General features: G+C 37.4%; 2 protein-coding genes across 3 annotated transcripts; both read right to left on the bottom strand.

Annotated features, from left to right (window-relative positions):
* Window positions 1-766: 766 nt before the first annotated feature.
* On the bottom strand, window positions 767-12273 carry LOC103389253 (cystathionine beta-synthase-like). The gene is made up of 15 exons (XM_008324591.3): window positions 12110-12273; window positions 8994-9292; window positions 8731-8837; window positions 7770-7904; window positions 7573-7652; window positions 7066-7270; window positions 6863-6954; window positions 6090-6215; window positions 5922-6006; window positions 5727-5832; window positions 5152-5229; window positions 4036-4170; window positions 3834-3942; window positions 2897-2981; window positions 767-1638 (listed from the first exon to the last, which is right to left on the bottom strand). Exons 2-15 carry the CDS (start codon window positions 9275-9277, stop codon window positions 1511-1513), a joined length of 1755 nt encoding a protein of 584 aa, XP_008322813.1. The 5' UTR covers window positions 9278-9292; window positions 12110-12273; the 3' UTR covers window positions 767-1510.
* A 1041-nt stretch (window positions 12274-13314) lies between these two features.
* Window positions 13315-19696, bottom strand: LOC103389252 (splicing factor U2AF 35 kDa subunit). 2 transcript variants are annotated; one of them, XM_008324589.3, is made up of 8 exons: window positions 19594-19696; window positions 18222-18309; window positions 18011-18077; window positions 15135-15184; window positions 14815-14913; window positions 14572-14705; window positions 13665-13757; window positions 13315-13581 (listed from the first exon to the last, which is right to left on the bottom strand). In XM_008324589.3, exons 1-8 carry the CDS (start codon window positions 19635-19637, stop codon window positions 13473-13475), a joined length of 684 nt encoding a protein of 227 aa, XP_008322811.1. In that variant the 5' UTR covers window positions 19638-19696; the 3' UTR covers window positions 13315-13472. The 2 variants fall into 2 exon arrangements, with proteins under 2 accessions (XP_008322811.1, XP_008322812.1); XM_008324590.3 differs by lacking the exon at window positions 19594-19696 and adding an exon at window positions 17267-17336.
* Between the last annotated feature and the right edge of the window lie 137 nt (window positions 19697-19833).

Raw genomic sequence — 19833 nt, 5'->3', positions numbered from 1 at the left:
CGGTGTATACAGATTTGCTGTTATTAGAACGATTCTCTCAATTAAGACCCACCCACACGACGGCAATAGAACGTCACGACGTGCGCTGCGAACCACATGGCAAACACAAACAAGACACGTTTAACTTGACTGTCAATATTTATATTTACGTGTCAAGTTAAAATGTATAATGAACAGAAAATGTTATAAAATTAATTAATTAATTATTGAATTAATTAACGAAATAATTGTCGGAAATTGGTATGAAGGTGATAAGGGTGAAGTCAAGTCAATGGAAAGACGACAAGGGAATTTGGTGGTGGAGGGAAGATGTTCAGGATAGTACCCAAAAGAAGATGAGATGGAAATGTACTAGGAAGATGGCAGAGTGATCTGAGAAAATATTAGAAGCAACTTGAAATACAGCATATGCCAATACTGATACCAATCTGATACCTTTTTTCCTTCAGCAACTCATTGCTGAGGCGATAATGTCCATGTTACAGCATGTCGTGCAAAGTTAAACTGAGCATTTGGGCTTAGAAATTGGATCGGACAGGCTATATTTGTTCAATCCTAAAATGTTTACCAGTTTTGAAGCAATACCGATCCTGAATATTGGATCGAGCCATCCCTAACCTGATCTTCAAGTCCACTATGCTGACAGATTGGGCTTTAGCCATGCCATGGTTCCTGAGACCCATCCACTCTTCCGGCTCTTTACTCAATTCCTGGATTCTTGTCACAATAAAATTAAGTAAATCTAGTAGTAAAATTACAATTTTAGAGAAGTTATTGATTTTATTTATATTGTTTATAATCATACACATTCATGAAAGCAATACAATGATGAAAAAGCAAGATTTAATCATGACTTCATAATTACATTAGATGGTGGGTACATGATTATTTGTTTACATTTTACAAAACTGAATTCTTTATTTTACATGCACAGCTTTCTTTTTTTCTGTGCACCATCATTTCTTTCCAAGCATCACATCATTTAAAGTTTGCTCAAGGAAAAATAAAGAAAATTCTCTTTCAAATTATGGCAAATAAGAGGAAATCACAGATCTTTCATGAATTTCTTTTTTGTTTCTGATGATACTGAAATAAGATCAGGTAAAGACACACACAAGACAGAAAAACAAAAAGGCATTGTAAGACCCTTAGTAGACCTTTAATAGTAAACAAAATTACAAATTTAAAGATTATTAATTCCTGCACTAAATGCAATATGGTAAATGAAATCACCAGGTAAAAAGTAATATTATCTGTTTTTAGACTTTATACTACTGAAGACTACTGTTTTTAGTAAGACTTCAGTTATACCATACCCATGACATACATGTTCTAGAAATAATAAAAGATACAAATGGCATCTTTTAGACTGCTATACTAAACCTGACATATCAATGAGCAAACTAACTAACTCGTTAAAGTTAACAGAAAGCTGATTTGGCAAAATTTTTGCTAAACCCAACATTATTGCTGTTTTAGTGGTTTAAAAGAAATGTATGTGATCTGACATTCACTGGTCTTCCTGTGATTCTGACATGGATTGCTTCCTTTCTCGCCCTGTGACAAAGTTGAGCAGATCTACGGCTGTCACCACACCAAAGACCATCGCCCTCAGACTGGCGGAGCCGTCCTGCAAGTCTGGTGGATTAAAGAAAAGAAGTGGTGAAATAATGTTAGTCCAATTTCAAAACTGTTTAGGAGTGGAGGTGTGATTTGCTAAGAGACAGATTTTCTGTGAAATTACCTTATTTTAGCCTGCACACAACACAGAAAAAAAAATCTTGTTCTTGGGGGCGTTAACCACGATTATTAATTCGTGAAGATTAATCACATTCCAGTTTTTAGTGCATAGGCAGAACAACTCCATACATTGCTGTTCAATACAAAACATTCATGTCCAATAATTCAACTTGGAGTACCTGCCAATACCGATATCAATCCTTTACCTTCTTTTCTCCTCCAGCATGCTGCGGCTGCCTTTACTCAGACAATAGTGTCCCTGTTTACGGCATGTCGTGCAAAGTTAAGTTGAGAATTTGTGCTTAGGTATCGGATTATCAGTATTATAGTTTTTATTTCAATATCCATACTTGATCAATTTGTGATCAATATTTGATCAATATCAAACCAATAGTGATCCTGAGTATCAGCTCAAGCCATCCCTAGGTCTTAAACTCCGTCGATACACATTGTTATTATTTTCACACACAGTGTGGAAAATAATTTACGAACCTTTAAATGCAATTTTAACATCCAGCATGTGTCAGACTCACTGAGCCCAGAGAAGTAGATTAGTTTAAGGCTGACAAACTGACTGACACAATTACCAAATGGATTGCAATGGACCGTAGATTGACTAATATAATTGCAAACAGGAGGCTTCGTGGTAGTTTTGAAAGTTGCAACTTTTAGGTCTAAGCCATAATAAAGATACACTATAATGACCAATCCACAAACTGTAGAAACATGCTAAATTTTGAGTAATACTTTTGCACATTTTTCTTGACATTTTCCATACTAATAAATAAATCCTTTGGGCTAGTTACAAACCGGTAATAATTGCTGTTTTTTATCTGTTCTAGCAATGTAGAGGAAAAAGCAGTTTATTATATTTGAAAATGCTGATTTATCTCAATGACTCATAATGTAACATGATTGCATCACTTCTTGTCATTTTTGCTAAAGTAATTAGCAGAGGTGATGCTGTTAGTAGTAAGTTAAATGTTGCCAAGTTGGGCATGTGGTAGAGATATGTGGTAATGCTAAACCCACAAAAAACTAAGTATTTTCACCAGTTGGTGGTGCTAATGTTTTAAATAGGAAAACAGTCATGGATAAGCATAAATATTGTATATATAAATACATTAACATGAAGTAAGAATTTTGCCGTACTTACACTGGATCTGTTCATGCACAACAAGGGCAAAGTGGTCAGTTTCCAGAATGCGGGAGAGCTTCCCTAAATTATCAGTCAGACGGATCTGTTATTGTGAAGGAGAGTCAGAGAGTTAGAGGCTGAACACATAATTTCAATAATGAATATAGATTCAAATATTTAGTAAAGAAAGGTATGTTGAAATGACACATTATAAAACATTTTTGTGTTTCATTTCAGTATATGTCATTGTTGTTGCAGCTTTGTACAGCAGTAAATTGACTTACAAGTATCACAATGAAGTCAAAACAAAAAAGAAGACATTATTATTATTATTATTATTATTATTCAAATTAGTGCTGTCTCTTATATTCCTTGGCTCCTGTTTAGGTCAACAGTAACAAAAAGGTATTTCTCCATATTGTTGGTCAATTTAAAAGGCTCTTTGTCTGGGAAACAGGAGAGAATTTGTGTGCTGCCAATGAATGAAGTGAATACAAAGCAGTTCTTCTGGTTAGGAAAACACAAATACATGATAAGACATGTTTTACAGTTGGAAACTCTTATTTACTGCTTTTCAAACAGGTTATCCTTCTGTGACTGTGAAGACTTTGTGAGGTTTTTTTACTTTTGACTTGAGGTTGACTTTTGAAAGGTAACAAGTATTAATAATAATTTCTATTAATGTATCTTTGCTAAATTTCCATGGTCATCTACAGGAAAAAAACATCAGAATGCCTTTGTCTGTACAAGCTGCCTTTGTCTGGTGTGTCTCAGTTAATAAATCAACAACACTACACAACTATTTTTTGGAAATCTTCTCCTGAAGTCCAACTATACTGTTGCTATAGACAATAATTCAAGACAACCAAAAGCATGTTGAGCTCTGGTGGACCAAATAAAATGTTGTGACGGACCAGAACAGGCTTTGGGCTTGTCATGCGAGTTAGGGTCTTACTTGTTTGAACTGCTTGTAGAGGACTTTGCTCACTGGGTCTGATAGCCCAATCTTTCCTGCCAAAATGGATGCTAGCATGTTGCCCAAAGTCACCATGCCCAGGATTAACCTGTAAAAACATAAATAAATAAAAGATTTTTGTTAAGGTATGACTGGTTGCAGATTTAGTGTTACAGTGTGACAGTCTACATGGTGCACTCACCCAGCCTCATCCACCACAGGGGCCTGGTCAAAGCCATTTTCCTTGAGGATTTTGATTGTCTTCTGACAGGAAACTGTGGGCAGGACTGTGAGCGGAGCGCACAGGTTCAAACCCTGAAGCTTTATGTTCCACCACCTGTTGAAAACAAAAGAGAAATAAGATTTTTTTAGGTTATCCAACTTCATCTTTTACAGGTTAAACATTATACTTTCAAAGTGGCTATTTTACTTTCATGACTTTTTTTTAAAACAGGTGCAGAAGTTATTTCAAACTGCCTTTTATCAAATTTACCTCTTTTTTTTGCTTAATCTATATCTATCTATAAGCAGATAGTGGCGTAACTCATCAGGCGTTGCCTCCCTGTCTTGGTGAATGTGTGTTCGTCTTCTGTCACCCAGTGCTCCCACGCAGCTCGCAATTTAACTGTTTTGACGCTGTACCGTGCGGAACTGCGAATGTTGTTTTGCAGAGAGAGTGTGTGTGTTTTTCCTGTATCCATAAAAAAGTAGAAATAAAGAGTTTTTGACCACGAAAAAAAATCGACAGCTATGCGTCTGAATCGTCCTGCATTGCACCTTTCATCGATAACACAAAAACACAAGGTAGTCTTCGGGTGTTGGGAGGCACCACGCAACGTTGCGTGGATTTGGGTTACACAACCATACTGTAATAAATGTTGTTGAGCATCTTCTAATTGTGATAACAGAGTTAAACGTCAATGTTGGCTACCAGTGTGCTTCAGTTGTGTGTCATCATGTGTGATGCGCTGTGTGAATTGGCTTTATAAAATCAGTTCGACCTTAGTAAGCGCAACCAGAAGTAATACATAAGGCGCACCGGGTTATAAGGCGCATGTCGTTTATTGAGAAAATTAAAGGCTTTTAAGTGCGCCTTATAGTGTGGAAAATACTGTAATTTATTAATTTTTGAATTAACTATCAAAAAAACACTATGAGGATCTTTCATGAGGTCCTCACCACCAGAGCCTTGGTATGCCAAGGGTAGAGGTTGGGGGTTGGTTGTTTACTTTAAACAGTGAAATAACATTAGAAATGCTTGTGTCCGTACCTAGTTTTTGTGTTTGTATGGCAGTGTGTCACACTTGTTTTCACGTACCATGGTTTCTTTATCATGAGGTCCTCCTCTCTCAGGAACCCTTTATCCACCATCCACTTGTCACTGAGGAACTTGGACCTAAGAATATGATTAAAAAAAACTGTGAAAAATCTACCTGTAAAAGATTTGAGTTATTCAGGTAATTCTTTTTTAAATCAAATTAAAATCACCTTTTAAAAAGATGTTTAAAAAGCTGTTTCATAAAATGTAAAATGGCAAAAAGAAGTGATCTTGAAGTCAAGGCCATAAAAGACCATTTTGAGTCACACAAGATGGCAAACAGGTTACTTGCAATGATGAATGCCTATGTGCCTGCACACTCACACCAGAATTTAAGTGTGGTGTATGATGTTTCTTAATCAAATGAAGGACAAATGCTTAGTGTAGCGGTTATAATGCATGGCTTACACATCTGCCTTACATGCAGAAGGTCCTGGGTTTGAGCCCCAGATGAACTACATACTTGGTGCCTCCACAGGGCTGTCCTGATAACCACTGTGCATTGCTATTTTATCATTGCTAGATCTTTAAAATCAACCAAATTCCAGTGAAATGCATCATCTGGGTTTTCTCACATGTAATTACGAATGGAATCTGGCAGGATGACCACACAGCGCTGACCTTCCTTGAGCTCTTTAGCTGCGTTGACTGCAGCAGCCATGGCAGAACCAGAGCTGCCTCCTGTTTTAGAAAAGTCCAAACAGGAGTTTGTTAAGGAAGCTGAACCAGGTTCATTTACTTACAGCAACAAGAATATCTTGGAAACTCACCGCACAGCAGGCCCTCGTCTCTAATCAGCATTCGGGACATGTTGAAAGAGTCCTCGTCATTTGACTTGTACCAGGTATCAATCACCTGGACAAAATAAATAGTAATCAGGTAAAATGAATGGTTGTTTAAGAGAAAGGTTTTGGGGAGTAAAAGTGCTATAAACTCACTGATCTGTCCAACACAGTGGGGATGAAGTCATATCCGATGCCCTCCACCTCATACTGGGTTTTATCCGTCTTATTAAGTTGCTCTGGCTCAGCAAGGATGGAGCCTTCGGGGTCAACACCCACAATCTGCAACACATCATAATCACATAACAACCATACTTTCCCCTCTTGTAAATCAATTTAAACAAATAATAAACACATGCTTTAATTGTTGGAAATGCTAAACAAGGTATTTTTGGTATTATCGTGATGTATTACATCAGGCTCTTCTGCTGATGTTTTTATTTGGTTTCTCCTGCAATATTTTTAAATAACTTCAACATTTTGACACTTTTGGCCAATTCAGGAGACACCTCCCATTTACTTTTTAATTTCTACCTTATTTAACTTTTTGAAAAAGTCAATGTTCTGCTTTTTTTAAATAATGTGAATTACAACAGACCCCAGAAGTCTTCCTTACAAAGACTCATCTAGAATTTTACACATTTAATGCCACAACTGTCACTTTGGCTGTTTACTTAACTTCAGATATTACATCACACTGGCTACTTCTGCTTGTTAGGTTTCTTATACTACATTGTTCTTAATTTGCTACTAATGTTATTCCTGATAATTTGCCTAAATCACCTCTGTTCTAATTATGGCACCTTGACTACCTCTACCATTTTCTCTTCATAGGACAATGTTAGCTTCTCAGCTATTTTTACTACCAGATTTCTGATGCTTTTTTGAGATTATAATGATTGTTATTTGCTACGTGGAGAGTGCCTCACTTTGACATTGGGGCATTTTTCTTTCAGTTTGCGGGCAATACCAGAGATTGTCCCTCCTGTGCCTGCTCCTGCCACCAGCATGTCCAATTTACCTGACGTATGGACATAAGCAAGAGGTTACTTGTACAACATTATTTTTGGATTCAGTAAAATACGTCCAAAAGAACACATTTAAAGTGTTTGGAGATCATAGTTCTCCGTACCTCCACACTGCTCTAGGATCTCTTCAGCTGTGGTTTCATAGTGAGCCAAAGGATTGCTTGGGTTGCGGTACTGGTCCAGAATGTGCGAGTTTGGGATCTCATTCTTGAGACGCCAGGCAACACCCACATGAGACTCAGGCGAATCAAAGCGAGCACTGGTAGGAGTACGGACAATTTCAGCACCGAGGGCTCTCAGGACATCCACCTGTAAAGAAAACAGACAATAAGGAACGACAGCCTAAAAGTGTTACTTATGGTGTTATGCAAGTTGTACCAAATAGGCTTACTTTAATCCAAAGGTTTTACAATATGCAATACCGATTTCAATGTGTGATGTTGTGGTGTGCATCAGTGACAATACATCATCACTTTAACATACCGTAACATAAGTAAAAAAAATATATACTGGAAAGTACATTAACTGCCTAAATTAGTCAAACGGTAACTTTAAGGCCCAACCAGATTAAAAAAAAGTGACACAAGATAATTGGATTTTAATAAACTCACCTTCTCCATGCTCATTTTCTCTGGCATGACAATGATACAGCGGTAGCCTTTCACTGCAGCAGCCAGGGCCAGGCCGATTCCTGAACGCAACACATACACACGACTCATAGTTTAATGACGCAGCTGTTCAACACATTTCCTTTAAAATAATACTAAACCTAAGGTTATGACAAATTCAGACAACTGCATTGGTTTACCGGTGTTTCCAGAGGTGGGCTCGATGATGGTGTCTCCAGGCTTGAGGAGGCCAGATCTCTCCGCATCCTCCACCATCCTCAAGCTGATCCTGTCTTTGACACTGCCACCAGCGTTGAAGAACTCACACTTGGCAACTGAAAGCACAAAAAACAACTATGACATCCTGTGGGGGTAAATGCAATAAATGTAATTCACATAAACCAGCAATCTAGATAGAAAGCATTACTTTTGTTACAACTTGCTTTTTATTTTAAGATTTTATGAGGGTTATGATGAACACATTTTGTCTGTTGCTTTAGCAGACCAGATCCAGAAGCTGATTAGTTTTTGCTATTATCAGGCAACAACACAGTCATTTCAGGCTGGTTGTTTAAAAGGTCTACACAATTAAACCAGTAACACCAGTCTCCACTGGGAGGGTGCATGGCCAATAATTGACATAATTTAAATGTTTATCATTGAAGTTAGCACAGTAAGTGGAGTACAACTAAAGATGTGGTAAACACGTGATTAAAAAGTTGGTCTTGGCCTATAGCTGTTATTTAAATCACATAACAGGTTCTTCGCAGTTGTTCTAAGCACTTCCTTGTTACCGTTGTGCTTGTATAAACATTGATATGTTGCTACGTGGCAAAATGACAAAATGTGCTTATGCCGTAGACACATCTGAATTTCTTTTGTTGAGGGGTGGGCGATTCAAAATAAAATTTCACATGGTAGAAAGATAGCAATTCAGGTCAGGTTTTGAGCCAAATGCATCCTGGCTTTTGCTAGAACAGCAAAACTCCTTATTTATTACCTTGGAAGACAGCCAATCAGAATTAATATGTATGTGTATATATACATATATATATATATATATACATATACATATATATATATATACATATACATATATATATATATATATATAAAGTTAGGTCTCAGAAAGCGTCTCAACATGTGTGCTGAGTAACTCACGTAATTCACATTTGAGGCCAAAGGCTTTAGGGATTTTGTTGACGCGCACCAGGGGAGTGTCACCGATCCTGTGCAGGATGTTTGGGAGAATGGGCTGAAGTGTTTTTCTTTTAAGAGAAAAGACACACACACACACAAACTTTTATACGATTGAAACGTTGACAATGCAATCAAAGCTTTAAAACTTAATCTTAAATAAATGTGAAAATGGAAGTTTGACACGTTAATCTTGAAGCTTCACTAAAACCTGACATTCAACCAACCTGGGAATTTGAGAATGAGGAGACTCCGATTTTGAAGCTCCCAGGGTCCATGTGCAGCGGCTAGGAAGGTCTGGACGGATCCATTTCCTCTCAGGAGAGCTGCTCTTTCTGTTGATCTGAACTGCTCCCTCTGTGTCCTCCTCTGCGTCCTTTGTTCTGGAGATCTTGTCCATACCTTTAAGTGGCAACGAGCCCTCTCCATTGGAGTGGTTTTGCAGGTTGGCAGCATGAGGACAAATGGTAGCCAAGTTGGCCGGCTCTTTGGATGAAGGAACTGCTGGCATGGCTTATTCTGAAAACTATTGCACGTTGGGATATTTTCAGTGAGGTAACACCACCAACTTCCATCACCTGCTGACCCACCATAAAGAGCTGCACAAGCAAATCAAGGCCAGTCAATCTAGAGAACAAACGCTGAGTCGTAGTAAAGCCACACAACATCACGAGTTTTGTGACTGTGGCTTCATGTGAAAAACTTCCAAAAGATACACAGAAATTACAGAATAATTATGGACTTATATTTCTGTTGCTGTTATTCTGAAACTATTGTACATTTTATATAATTGTATTACTATTTTACATTTGTATAATTATTTTTTCTTTTTCTACTAGCCATCTTTTTCTGGTTATTTTCATATTCCTGAGACATGTTGTAGTGAAATTTTTTGTAGAAATGTATTTATGCAATTTATTTAAACCAGAGAGCAGGGAAATTAAACTTTAATTTATTTTTTCATATACTAATGTGTACATTTTAGTTACGTAGTTACGTTTTAGTTATTTGTTCAATAAAAGTATGCAATATAAATATTGTTTTTCATTTCAAACTTTAATTGGCATCTGCTTTTCACCTAAATGTTGCTCATATCGTGCAGGCCTATATCCGACCCTCACAAAACAACCTCTGAGCTCAAGTATCCCCTAACCTCAAGGCTTTAAAGAGCATAAAGATGTAGGGGTTAAATGAATAGTTCCACATGTGCAGGGAGTTGTCCTATGGCCCTAAACAACAAATCCCACCTTGTTTTTAGAAAAAAGAAAAAAAAAACGTTTACAGCAATGAGTAGCTGAACACAAGATAAGATAAGCAACAGACTGTCCTTGGGGCTTTTTTCTCGTCATGTGTACATTTAATTATGTGTCGTGCCTTAGTTTCTTGTGGAAAGCCAAGCAGGTGTTTTTGGATTAAAACACCTGCAATGCCTACAGGTCAACATAACTGTTTCAGCCAGACAAAAAAAATCATGGGTGATGAGATTCAAGAAACAACAGCTAAAAAAAAAAAAAAAAATCAACCATTGGTCTACACTTGAATCGTTGGCTTTGCTGGTCTCACTAGTGAATTTTTAAATACATAATAATCACATGGTTTGACATTAAGAGACTATGAAAGGCTTTATTTCTTATCTGTCTGAGAACCAGAAAGAAAGCTGTGTGAGGATGAAACACCTGGTCTAGTGCTGTGGCTTTGTAACTGCTCTTTAAAAGGACAGGACAAGTTGATGGGGGACCCGTTATTGAACAAATTTCCATGGCATAGTGGTTGTGAATTACTGCTTTCGGTCATCACTAATACACAAAGCAAACACAGGACACCAGCCTCTGGGACATGACCAGACAGTAAAGTCAACAGAAGTGATCTGTGGTGAAGATGGCAGGAACACCAGGGCAGGAGACCTGACCTTCCACACGACACCACAGAAAATCTGGCATAAACCTAACCAGCATGTACTGTCTTGAGTCAGCCACACATGTACGAATTAGGCATGTTGCCAACAACATAAGTTGCGGGCAACATGTATGTGCTTCCTTTGCTGTCTACATAAATCCCCCGTTTGGTATCGTATCTCAACAGGCAGTGCTGCCAATTAAAGTTATACTCTCTAAAGAGGCTGAGTGTCAGCAGTGGATAGATCGGGTGAAATGTCGTTTCCCCTCAGGGTCGGACGGGAAGGGGGGGGTGGCAATTTGATTCTGCGTGAGAGCACATGGCAAAAGCCCAAAGTGCACAGGCGAGGGGAGGTATGAGGGGGAATTTGAGGACGGCCTTTAAAGAGTTTAGCCCTTTAAATACATGCCAGAGCACTAAAACCAGTAGATCGTAGAGTGGAAAACTTTGGTGGAGTGGAAAATTTTGCTCAGCTCCAAAAAATATCTGAACTATGCTCAGCTAATTTAATGATTATCACTATCTAGGGCTGAAACAACCAAGTAATGTATTACTTGAAAACTGCTTTTGAGATTACTGTAAAAATGTTAATGTACGTAAGGTGATTATTGAAGAGCACACAAACCCTGAGGCTAATGAGATTACCAGGAATTCCTATTTTCAAATCACACCTTTGGAGATGTTAACAGATTTGCGACAGATTTACACAACTGCATCTCTCAAAAAGGTTTTTCTGACTGTAAGTGGTTAAAACTTGGGCTTGTGTTCAGATAATTGCCAGTATGAATCTCTACACTGACAGGAATACTGAGAAAATACAAATAATAGTCAGATGAGTTATTTTTAATTTAAATTAAAGTCCATTTTCAATACCTGCGAGTATATTAGCACTATAGACTCATCTGGAACAATATGGTGTATTTTTTTGTAAAACTACAAAACTCAAAAACAGATTATCTCTGATTACAGGCAGATAATGTTCTGAGGTGATTTGTTTTTGACATTAAAATGTTCATAAAAAAGAACGCGTCCTGGTAACACGCCCTTGAATGTAGGCTCGACATTGAGATTTAACAGGTCAGGTAGTTTCGAAGAACATTGTCATAAACAGGGACCAATTTACAGGCAATAAAAATTGTAAAAGAAAACGTGCGACAGAGAGATAGATAGATAGGGAGAAAGAGAGGTTAGGGAAATGGTACACACGTGGCCTTAGGTGTTTACAAATAATAACATACACAGTTGCCACACTCGAGTTACCAGTAATAAGCAGGAAATGGCAACAAAAAACTTCCAATGACGAAGCAGTTCCGTACTGAGCAATGCCAATGTTGCATCAGCAAGCCCCATAGACTGGCATTTTTACACGAATGGCGTTAAAAATGAACAAAAACCTTTCCCATGAATATTTCGACTACATTGTTTTACCCATCCTTGTCTGACTCACCGGATGACACAAAGGCGTCCGAAATCCGGGAAGAGGTGGTGAAGATCGGTTGATTTAATGGATAGCAGCTCCTAACGACGGCAGCAGCGGGAACAGCTATGCATAAACCCAGCACCGACAAAGGCACAAGGTTTTTTTTCGCAGTGACGACACACGTGGAGCAGGATGGGTAGAGTTTTTAAGATGTTGTCTGATTGGCTGCAATGAGGGCGTCTGTTTAGGTGGTTCAGCCAATCACAGGAATGGGTTACGCCACGGAGGCGTGTGCGTTAGCGTGTTTGCTGGGTGGATATGGGGGAGTTGTAGCTTGGGAAATGATCTTTCCTTCACCACCTGTTTGTTGTTACTGCACTTAAAAGGCCGTGAGCATTTTGTGAATTTATTAGGATAGGGTATGGTTGTTTTTACCTTAGTTGTTTTAACAGTACATTAGTCATCCTATTTATTAAAAATAAGAATATACAAAAACCTATAGCTCGGAGATAAGATACAACCTTTTAAATTACCACTGCATTGTGATCTATACTTTAGGCTCAGTTTTAGTGCTGTTAATTTCATTTTTAGATTAAATATTGTACATGTCCATTCGCTATTTATGCTGTAATTTAACCAGATTTAACTCTGAAGCAAGCAAGCTGTTATTTTGCACCACAGTTGTGTCTTTGTGGTAACTTTTTGATATTTTATTGTTGTCGTTTCAGCCATTTCCTTAGGCTACCTTTAGTGTGCTATATTATGGGGAATTTCTGAATAGACTAGAATTTATATTTTACAATGTGTGTGGCTACTATTTATACATTGTCTAAAGAACCTAACAGTGTCTACTAATTTATTATTTTAACTACATTTGCTACGGTTTTGCCTTGGCTTGCTTGACGTTCCCTACAGGGTTTTACTTTTGGCTAAATATAGATTTTTTTAGCCATATTTTTGCAGGTCTGGTTACAGTCACTACAAGGCAAACAGGGCCACTGTATCCTTAGTTACTCTCTCCTCTTACATAATTAACGTTAAATGTCTCTCCCCCACACACAAGAGATGGCTGTGCCATAATGCTGACGTTATCCCCAGATCACCACGTTCTTTATTTTTTAAATCAAACAAACTTGTGCTATATCTTTACCATTGTGACAAAACACCTAACCTTTGAAACTTAAGGTTCAAGGCACAACTTCCCCCAATGTTGAGTAACAAAAATGCAAATGCAGAGTTAGAAATCTGTTTTATTGAGAAAGCAACACATGTTCATCTTAAAAAAGGGAATAAAAGAAAAAAACACTTCATAATCACTTTGACCACAAAAAATAACTCATTTCTAATGGTATTAAGAGACAGAACCGTGGGTAGCACTGACTGGACTCCTTCAGAATCTTCCAGATCGTTCCCTTTCTCTCGACCTCCTCCTTTCACGATCCCGTCGTCGATCCCTGGAGCGGGAGCGCCGTTCTCGAGAACGTGAGCGAGAGCGATGTCTGGTTTGTGAAAAAACAACACTGATTAAAAAAAAATGGTACTTATGTTTTGGAAATATTTTTCACGTTTGAGAATGTTGCACCTTTTCCTGCGCCGACCATACAATTCTCTACGAAGTTCTCTCGATATAGGTTTCAAATGCATGAAGTTGCAGAAACCGCCACGGGTGCACTCTCTGTAACAAAAAAAAACATCTTCACTTTAAACTTGGACTGTTGTATTAAGTTGGTTACGCAGATGCCAAACCAGCAAAACCTGATCTTCCCCTTGACCCAAAGAGCAGATCAAGCAGCTCAAAATCCTTTGGGCCTCGTAAATCCGAAGATCAGGAGTTGTAAATAAGATAGCACACATGGTGGTGCTGGAGTAGTTTCAGTAACTTTGAGAGGGTCTGAGATTAGCAAAAGGCAGATGTGAAACTTCATCTATCTTTGGGGATTAAAAGATCTTGAACGCAACTTCCTGCATGCAATTGATACATTTCATGTTTTATCCAGAATGCTGATATGGTAAGATGAGTGGTGTACAGTTCTGCTGACAAGTTGATCAACTATAATAGAGCTGACTGTTGAAATTAAACATACTGAACATGGTAATTAAAAGCAAAACAATATTCACAAATGCTGCTTCAAATTTGAAAGTTTCATGATTGCACCTGATAACATCTCACTGAACAACAACACACTGAGGGTATTTGTCCTCGATATGAGAAAATCCATGTGTGATGTACCTAAGTGTGACCATGCTCAATAGGCATATAGATTGAAGTGCAGGTCTTTTCTGTGATGTGAAATGTTTAGTGTCAACTTGCACCTCTTATGGTGCATTAGAGGGGTATTAATGCTACCTTCTGTCAAGGAGTGTGAAATAGTGAGACTGCTGTTTTTTCCTCAAAATGTGTATTTATGAGTCTTGGAAATACTGGGTTTTTCGTACAATTATTGTGAATTATTTATTGTATTTAACAATGAACAAGCAAACATTCTCACCCCATTTCATACTGACGGCAGCAGGCTTCCCTGAAGTCAGTGACGGGGGAAAGCTCTGCATGGATAGGCTGAGCATTGAACCAGCGATTATTGAGGTCCATAACTGCCTTCTCTGCGTCTTCTTCACGGCGAAACTACATCCAGTGTTAGAAAGCAATTACAAGGGGATCATAATATCACACTGTCAATACAATTTTGTCAAGTCAGTTCCTCAGAGTTTATAATTATGAATGAATCATCTACCTTGACATAGACGTTGCCAACAAGGTGATCACCTAAGTTATCACACACGTTCATCTCCTCCACTTCACCATACTTTTCCTCCATTTCTGTGAACACTTCCTGTAAAAAAGCAGAACATTTGTGACATCCAAAAATTTTCCATGACGTACGGAATGAAAAAAAAGCCAATGTCGTTGAGCAAATATTTGCTCTGAACCCAAATGCTAAAGGCAACTCCGGACTCATTTGGCAAATGTTATGTTGCACCTTTGAGTGAACAAGGGCAAAGAGATAAAGTAGTTGTGCTGACATGGTTAGGTGACGAACGAAAGACCACTCACCTCGAAGAACTCATCATAGTGTTCCTGCATTTCCACATCACTGACAGCGCCTACAAAAATGTCAAAAAGAGACAGTAAGCAAAAAGCTGAAATGCATTAAAGAAAAGTCATCTGTAAATGCAAGCATGTTTAAAATACAACAAACTAGTTATGGTTTATGCATGCTTTTATAGTGGTAAAGGATTTGAGTCACCAAAACGGACAACTTTTGGCAACCTGACCCATTTCACTTAGGAAGTAAGCCGATCACTTCAGGGCTCCATACGTATCAGTAGTGTCTTCAATGCTTTTAAACCACAGGGTTCAAAAGTAAAACCACAAAACGTTAGAAACATTTATTTCCAGATTTATTGCCATAATGATCCAGGCACCGAAGGAGTCTTTAAAACGTTAAGGTTTTAATAGCCATTATGCTCATGATTTAAATGAATTAGACAGTGTTCAATGCAAAACTCAATAAAAAATTCAAAAGCGTTGTATTGTAATCTTATTTTAAGAGAGTTGAAAATGAAAATATTCATGTAAAGTTTTGTACAAACCTGCATTTTAGGATCTTCTGAACCCTACACATGTAGGCACATCATTGACAAACCATTGTGCTGTTCTAGATTTAGAATTATATATATACAGTATATATTTATTGTAATTAAAGAACAGAAAATATATTATTTTACTATACAATTTTGCATGTGTCCCTTGAAATAACTGAATGTATAATACACAAATTTTATAAAAAGGTCATTTTTTATTTAACAGAAAAATATAATCAGCAATGTTGTGCACATACAGAATTCCTTACTACTGTAAATAAAACAGATTGAAATGAATAGTTATAAATATGAAAATACATGAAATACAATAAAATGCAAGATATAAACAAAAATAGAAATGTTATGTCAGTTTTAATGATTAATAATACCAAGACAAAAAAGACTGCAGACTAAAAATGTTTTTGCTCACATTTTAGCACTCAATGTCAAAATATACCGATGGTATAGTTGGACATTTTGTCTATACTAAACTATACTTGATATATTCCAGACATCAACATAATAAGCACAAACAGTAAATACTAATAGGACTGCTGTTATATTATTCAATGTCTTTAATTGGTGGTTGTCATGTGAAGACATTGATGTGGTCTTAATAGATTTGCTAGTGGATTGTAAGTTAATTGAAGGTGGAATTTTTGTTTGTTAAAGAGATACGTCATGTGACTGAATGGTTCAGACTGATGAGTAGCAAAACCTACACATAATGTGTCTGTGTTCCCACACCAGTAAGCTAACAGCACTTTTCTTACTGAGCAAAACCTCCTCACCATATTTACTTGCACTGACTTTTTAAAACACCACTGTGAGGATACACCTGTGTGTTTTGCGTAGCCAAATGAACTTGGCTGAAGTAAACTTGTCCATATTGCACTAACTGGAGGGCAATAAGAAAACTTGAGTAACTGAAGGTCACAAAATTATTGTATTTTCTTTTTCAAATACAACGTTGATGTGATTGTGGGGATTCAAATTGTAATCAAAATTGAATTATTGTTCGATAAGGTGGTTGTGCAACTAAAGACCATACGACAAAGAATCAGAATTTGTGGGTCCTCACAAATCTGAGTTTTTTTTTGTAAAACAAAATCTCTTGGTTCAGTGAGATGAAAAAAAAACCTTTAATGCCTCGACTCCTAAAATATTCTCTAAATGAGCAACATGGGTGCAGTCTGGAGCCCTTCCCATTTGAATATTTTTCATCCCCATTTTTTATGTATTCTTATTTCAGGCTGTTTTGGGGCTACATACTAGTGTATCAAATATTTAGATACTTTACTATAACTAATGAGTGTTATTTGAAAGGTTATGATGTGTGTATCACTGTGAAACTGTGATACAGTTACAGTACAATAAACTCTTTCAAACAACTAAAAATGAAATATGTAGAACTGAAGCTGGTCCAGACACACTTCTGCACCATATCATCTCAGGAATCTTTTGATTGAGGCCAACAGAAATGCATAAACAGAACCAGGCCAACTATATTTTAACCCCAAGAAATGATGCACTACTTTTGATGTCATAGTTTCTCAGAACTAAACCTGTTTTACAGTCCTGGATATAAAAGGGAGAACTTACAGTCAAAACCATCAGCAGACTGGACAGGGTTTTCAAGGTTATGAAGGTAAATGTTCAAGAGGGAAATTGTCTGAAATACAAAACGTAAACTTCTGTGATATAAATCAAACCAAAACATAGAGCTGGGGAGGCAAACAAAGTTGTGATTAGATACTTTCTGTCAGGAAACTGCAATGAGCTTCAGTTAATTGTGGAAACGATGCGCTTACACACTAAGGTGCTCTGCCCTCATGTCAGTCTATGAGTTTGTGTTTTGGGTGTCATCACTAAGATAGCTACTTTGACCAAGTTCAAGACAGATAGAAAATAGTAAAAAAAAAAAAAGAAAGAAAGAAAGCCAGATAGATGAATTTCCCAGAGGAACCACATGCTTGGTGCTTGCTAGGAGCAGCCTGTTAACAGCATATCTGCTGCTAACACAACAATTTCCCAGATATGGGATTAATATAGTACTTTTTTGACAAGTTTCTGCTAACAGTTGGTTTTGACATGTTTACAGATTGAGGATGCTCCCAGGCTACAATCACCTGTTCAAAGCTACAGTTACCAGATTATGTGAGGAGATAATCCTATTGTGCTGGGAAATGTTTAGTGTCTGGAAGAAGAGTTTTTTGATTGAATAAAATTGCTTGTCTATTGTGTATTACTGCAAGGAGTTTTTGTACTCAAGAGATCTGGATATCCAGGTTAAAAAAGGTATTTAAAGTAGTACCCTTCAATTTAACATTTGTCTTTTTTACTTACAGCGAGAAGCATCGGCAGTTTGTGCGCTGTTTTGAGGATTACGATAGATGTTTTGAATCAAGATGGTCTGTAGGGGCAGAGAAAAAAGTAGTCAAAAGATATAATGTCAGGCAGTCTTAATATACAAGGTTAAGGAAATGATTGTCTGTGTCATATTCTGCCTAAGTCTTTCTGTAATATTTCAGACAAATAGCACTGATGGCATTCCTACCTGACTGAAGGTTGGTTTGTTGTGCAATCTTGAGCAGCGATCGCCATGTCGACATGCCCCAATTTTAAAATAAAAGGAACAATTGACCCTGAAAAACAAGTAATAGTGTTATCTGTTGCTCAGTCTGAGTGTGTCCTTGTGCAAAGAATCAACTCAGCCATTTACATAAATCATGAGCAAGTGTTGTGAACACAAAAAAGTAGACACAAGTACGGTAAACCTTTGAAGAGAATGATGTTTTAAAATTAAATCAGCTGCCACATTAATGTCATCAAACATCTCACCAATGATCCAGACCTAAAAGAGGCAGTACTGCTTTGGTATTAGACAAGTAGAGATCTTTTAAAAAAGGAAGAGACAAACAGTTGAAAAAAACAGCAACAACCATCATGCAAATAATGATGATAATGTAGAGAAAGAATTTCTTTATCTGCTTTTGGTCACGTTGGGAGAGAGAGAGAGAGGTACAAAAGGAAAAAAACAAATCAAAGATGACAGAAAAGAAGTAGCACTCTTTGCGATCATTATGATGTACATGTGACAAGTTGCAGGTCCTCAAGTGGTTGTTTTCATGATTTTAAGTCAGGGCTTTGTAGTGTCCAGTGACTTATTTTAATAAAGCTGTATCATTTTCTGCTATTTGAACATCAACCCCCCGCTCCCAACTTAAAAAATAATAAAACAATGTACTCTACGTTCTAGCACTGTGTGTCATGATAACTCCAAAGACTCAAATCTGGGCATTATACATTGCAAGGCAACGAAGAGAGACAGCAATTTTGTTTTGTGTACGTAGACGCAAGTCTTACCCTTAGTTTTGGGGCTTTGTTTTCTTTTTAATTTTAATTTTACTCATGGCAGACTTACGCCACAAACAGGAATGTTGTTTGAGTAATTTCTGTAAGTAATCCCTCACATATAAAGAAAATAACACGTATAATAAGTGCACCACTAACATAAGAAATTTCCGTATACACTCGCAAAAGCTAATATGCACTAAAGAAATTGTAGCGTGTGTGGAGAGCAAAGCAGCAGCTTCGCCAACACCACTTATCCAATAATCGCTGCTTTAGCAGTGTTTTGTGTTTGTTGCGACACAAGTATAACAAGGACAATCAGTTAATAATGAAATGTAATTTGAGCAACCAACAGGACTGAGTAACTTCATGTGTGCTAACGCGCCTTAAAGGGTTTCATTCAATGGGTTAGCTTAGCGTTAGCTTCCTCATGCCAACGCATATTATTTTCAGTCATTATGCGAAGTTGGAGTCATAATTTACACGGTGGTAAGCGTAATTTGACAAGTTTATAATGTATTCTTCCGAAATCTCTATTAATTAAACATTACGTTTAAATCTCACGTAATACTTACTTGTCTTTTTCTGTGCCGAAAATGGATGCCAGGTATTCCGCCATTTTCGGCTAACCGGAAACGCAACGACATACGTCATTACGTAAACAGGGCTGGAAATACTGCGCTGTCGTGAATACCTATTATGCAGTGTACCACCAGACTACCACTTGTGTGCGCTCTTGTCAAATAAGTTAACACTAATTTCTTTCACGACTTGAGTTTTTTTGTTTTTGTTTGACCAATTACAATAATAATACA

Source organism: Cynoglossus semilaevis, chromosome 14 (assembly GCF_000523025.1).
Source record: "Cynoglossus semilaevis isolate Cse_v1.0 chromosome 14, Cse_v1.0, whole genome shotgun sequence".
In the NCBI taxonomy this organism is placed as follows: domain Eukaryota; kingdom Metazoa; phylum Chordata; class Actinopteri; order Pleuronectiformes; family Cynoglossidae; genus Cynoglossus; species Cynoglossus semilaevis.
This window is presented reverse-complemented; position numbering and strand designations above follow the sequence as displayed.

Bases quoted from the DNA above. Each gene is read 5' to 3' on its own strand.
- LOC103389253 (XM_008324591.3), bottom strand. From the start codon at position 9,277: ATGCCAGCAGTTCCTTCATCCAAAGAGCCGGCCAACTTGGCTACCATT. The intron at 6,216-6,862 runs GTGAGGCACTCT...GATGTGTTGCAG, and splicing joins AAAAATGCCCCAATGTCAAA to ATTGTGGGTGTTGACCCCGA. The intron at 3,943-4,035 runs GTGAGTGCACCA...ATGTTTTTACAG, and splicing joins CCTGTGGTGGATGAGGCTGG to GTTAATCCTGGGCATGGTGA.
- LOC103389252 (XM_008324589.3), bottom strand. From the start codon at position 19,637: ATGGCGGAATACCTGGCATCCATTTTCGGCACAGAAAAAGACAA. The intron at 18,310-19,593 runs GTAAGTATTACG...CTTGTTTTTCAG, and splicing joins TTCGGCACAGAAAAAGACAA to GGTCAATTGTTCCTTTTATT. The intron at 15,185-18,010 runs GTAAGTAAAAAA...ACATTTTTGTAG, and splicing joins AACTGCCGATGCTTCTCGCT to GCGCTGTCAGTGATGTGGAA.